We start from the raw sequence: 2,578 nt of genomic DNA on the forward strand, positions 1-2,578 counted from the left end.
ACACACACACACACACACACACACACACAAAATCAGGGCTGCCATATTGTAACAGATTAAGACAACCATGTGAATCCATCTTAAATGGACGGAAAATTCCCAGCACGAGGGACAAGCATAGTTGGCTAAAGATTAATACTTGTATGCAAAGACATTCACAGACAATACAACAATACTCACACACAATCAAACCTGTTTACAACAAAGGCAAAACTAGGGAGTGTGCAATAACTTTAATAGCCACGTAATAACAGTGATAATCAGACAGACTGATGACTGTGAACTAGGTTTTGTTTACTTTCTGTCTGACCTAGTTGTCTGGACTGCCAACCCCGGGGCACAGAATAACCCCGAAGTCTCAGCGTCTTACTGCCCCGCCTCACAACTGGGCAATCTGACAGGAGACAAACAGAAAGAAAGGGCGTGTGTGTGTTTGAGTGTGAGTGTGTGTGTGTGTGTGTGTGTGTGGATGTGCGTGTGGGTGTGTGTGTGTATTCTACGTGCATGGTGCAAGTTTCAACAGTCCGTAAAATGGCATTGACACCACAAGACATCAAATTTCTCCTTCAAAACAAAAGAAAACCGATATTGCGTGGGTGGGTGTGGTGGCAGCTCCACCCTATCTTTGAAACTTTAAGCGACACACAGGTGCATACATGTCTCGCAGACTGTGTACACTGTGAGAGCTGGGCAGCAAACTGAATTGTCAAAACACACACACACACACACACACACACACAGGCACACATTTCCTCTCTCAACAAGGAGACAGGAAAGCTGTATGGCTCCATGATTGTCAAATTTCAAAGAAAGGGTCGGTTACCTATGTAATGAACAACACATGTCTGGCCTTTCTTCGGAAATGTTCTTCCTGTTGAGAAGACAGAGAGACAATAGTTAGGATATTGTGTGGACACCTCAGAAGCTGTCAGGCTTATCCTGTAGACAGTGACTGGGTTAAGCCTGGCGAGGTGTTCCTGGCAGCTAGGAATGCCATACCCTCCTTATGCCTGCAGACTTATGGAAGTCAGATATGCTTCTGTGAATATCATTCTCATTTTGAAACTTTAGCCTGGAGGCTTCTTTTTCCAGAGAAATCAAATGCCTCAATCAAAGTCTTGAGGAGTCTTGCAAGACAACCTGAAAATATATTTATTCTGGCTGCCAAATATCAGTTACCATGTGAACAAGTTCTTAATTTAAAGAATATACCCATAAAGCTTGCCGAGGTAACCCGTTTAACTGTAACGTTACGAATGGAGAGTTCGAGAAAAACGCTGTGCAGGCGTCAGTGATGACGAATAACAGTGAAAAATTGGCTTTACAACCCCCTTATTACATCCCGGATACAACTGTTAGTTTCTATCTATCTGACGAGGTAATTACCATCCATCGTCAAACACTGAACTTGATATTTTATGTAAATTATGTTGACGATTTAACAAGATTTGAACGACATTTTGGGGAACCGCCGAGCCGCTACACCACAACCCAGGCATTGAAGCACACACAATCGGATAAATTGACTCACCATCACCGGGGGATATTGTCTCGACTTCCACGCCCATGGTTGTAGCCTACTACTTAAAAAAATATTTCTGAAACATAGAGAACTACAAAGCCGTTTCGACTGACAATGTTACCCGTTTTGCAGCTACAAGTCGGGCTATATCGGTGGAAACCATGCATTCACCGACCACTACGGACCCGTAGCTGTCAGGAGTGTAGGGCTGCAGCCAACCGTGGGACGGCCAAGATTTTTTCTAGTTTGTAGCAAGACAGCGTCGAGATCTTAAACTACACTACGTACGTCGTCTTCAACCTCGTCAAATACTTGCGTCACACGGTGGTTGCGCTGAATTTGAAGTTAATATAACATCAACCGTTGTCTTACGCAAATTGTTTCATTTACTGGTCGAATACATTTTTACAGTGAGTATTTACCTTGGTTTAGTTCCCTTAAATTGCCCAGTATTTCACATGAACGTTTTACATCACTTGAAAACAAACACCGCAGCGCCCTCGTGTGGGTAAATGGGTTAACACAGTGGCAAACCCTGAGCAAACACAAGACGGCTACAACTCAACTACATATCCCATAATGCACCGACAACGTTAATGTTAGTTTAGCTTCCGAGTCAATTTGAAACGAACATTTCAGACACATTTTGACCCGGCAAAACGTGATTTTATGGGCGAGAAACTCAATTTCAGTGTTTAACACGGATTCCACACGAGATGCTTGAGGTTTTATAAGGTATTTGAAAAGGAAAATGACATGTTTGTGTGGAATTTTACGCTAATTGTTAGTTAGCTTGCTGTACACATAGCTAAAGGTTGACAAAATATGCATTATGAGCATGAATTGGAAAACCTCTGCGTCTCAAAATGGGGGCTAAGTTTATAACCTCATTTTAACCATATATGTGATAACTTGGCTTAAGTAAAGTAGTAATTTGTTATTTTTTATAACGCTCATTCAGTTGGCTATATTAGCCCTCAAACATAACATGGACTGTGGTCATAACATCTACATCTTACATCATATAACTTATTCCCTGTTACATAATGTTCTTAT

At 41.9% G+C, this 2,578-nt stretch overlaps 2 protein-coding genes across 2 annotated transcripts in view; one reads left to right on the top strand and one right to left on the bottom strand.

Moving 5' to 3' along the window:
* fkbp1b (FKBP prolyl isomerase 1B) overlaps positions 1–1,839 on the bottom strand; it is a 7,727-nt gene extending 5,888 nt beyond the window's left edge. The window contains exons 1-2 of the mRNA XM_032543545.1: positions 1,532–1,839; positions 824–871 (exon numbers count right to left, since the gene is read on the bottom strand). Coding sequence (XP_032399436.1) covers positions 824–871; positions 1,532–1,568 — 85 coding nt within the window. The 5' untranslated portion in view covers positions 1,569–1,839. The remainder of the gene's footprint in view (positions 1–823; positions 872–1,531) is intronic.
* A 249-nt stretch (positions 1,840–2,088) lies between these two features.
* Positions 2,089–2,578, top strand: part of wdcp (WD repeat and coiled coil containing) — a 5,429-nt gene continuing 4,939 nt past the window's right edge. Inside the window, exon 1 of the mRNA XM_032543538.1 lies at positions 2,089–2,257. The gene's annotated coding sequence lies outside the window, so the exon portion shown is untranslated. The remainder of the gene's footprint in view (positions 2,258–2,578) is intronic.

The sequence above is a fragment of the Etheostoma spectabile genome, chromosome 18, assembly GCF_008692095.1.
Source record: "Etheostoma spectabile isolate EspeVRDwgs_2016 chromosome 18, UIUC_Espe_1.0, whole genome shotgun sequence".
Classification (NCBI taxonomy): Eukaryota; Metazoa; Chordata; class Actinopteri; order Perciformes; family Percidae; genus Etheostoma; species Etheostoma spectabile.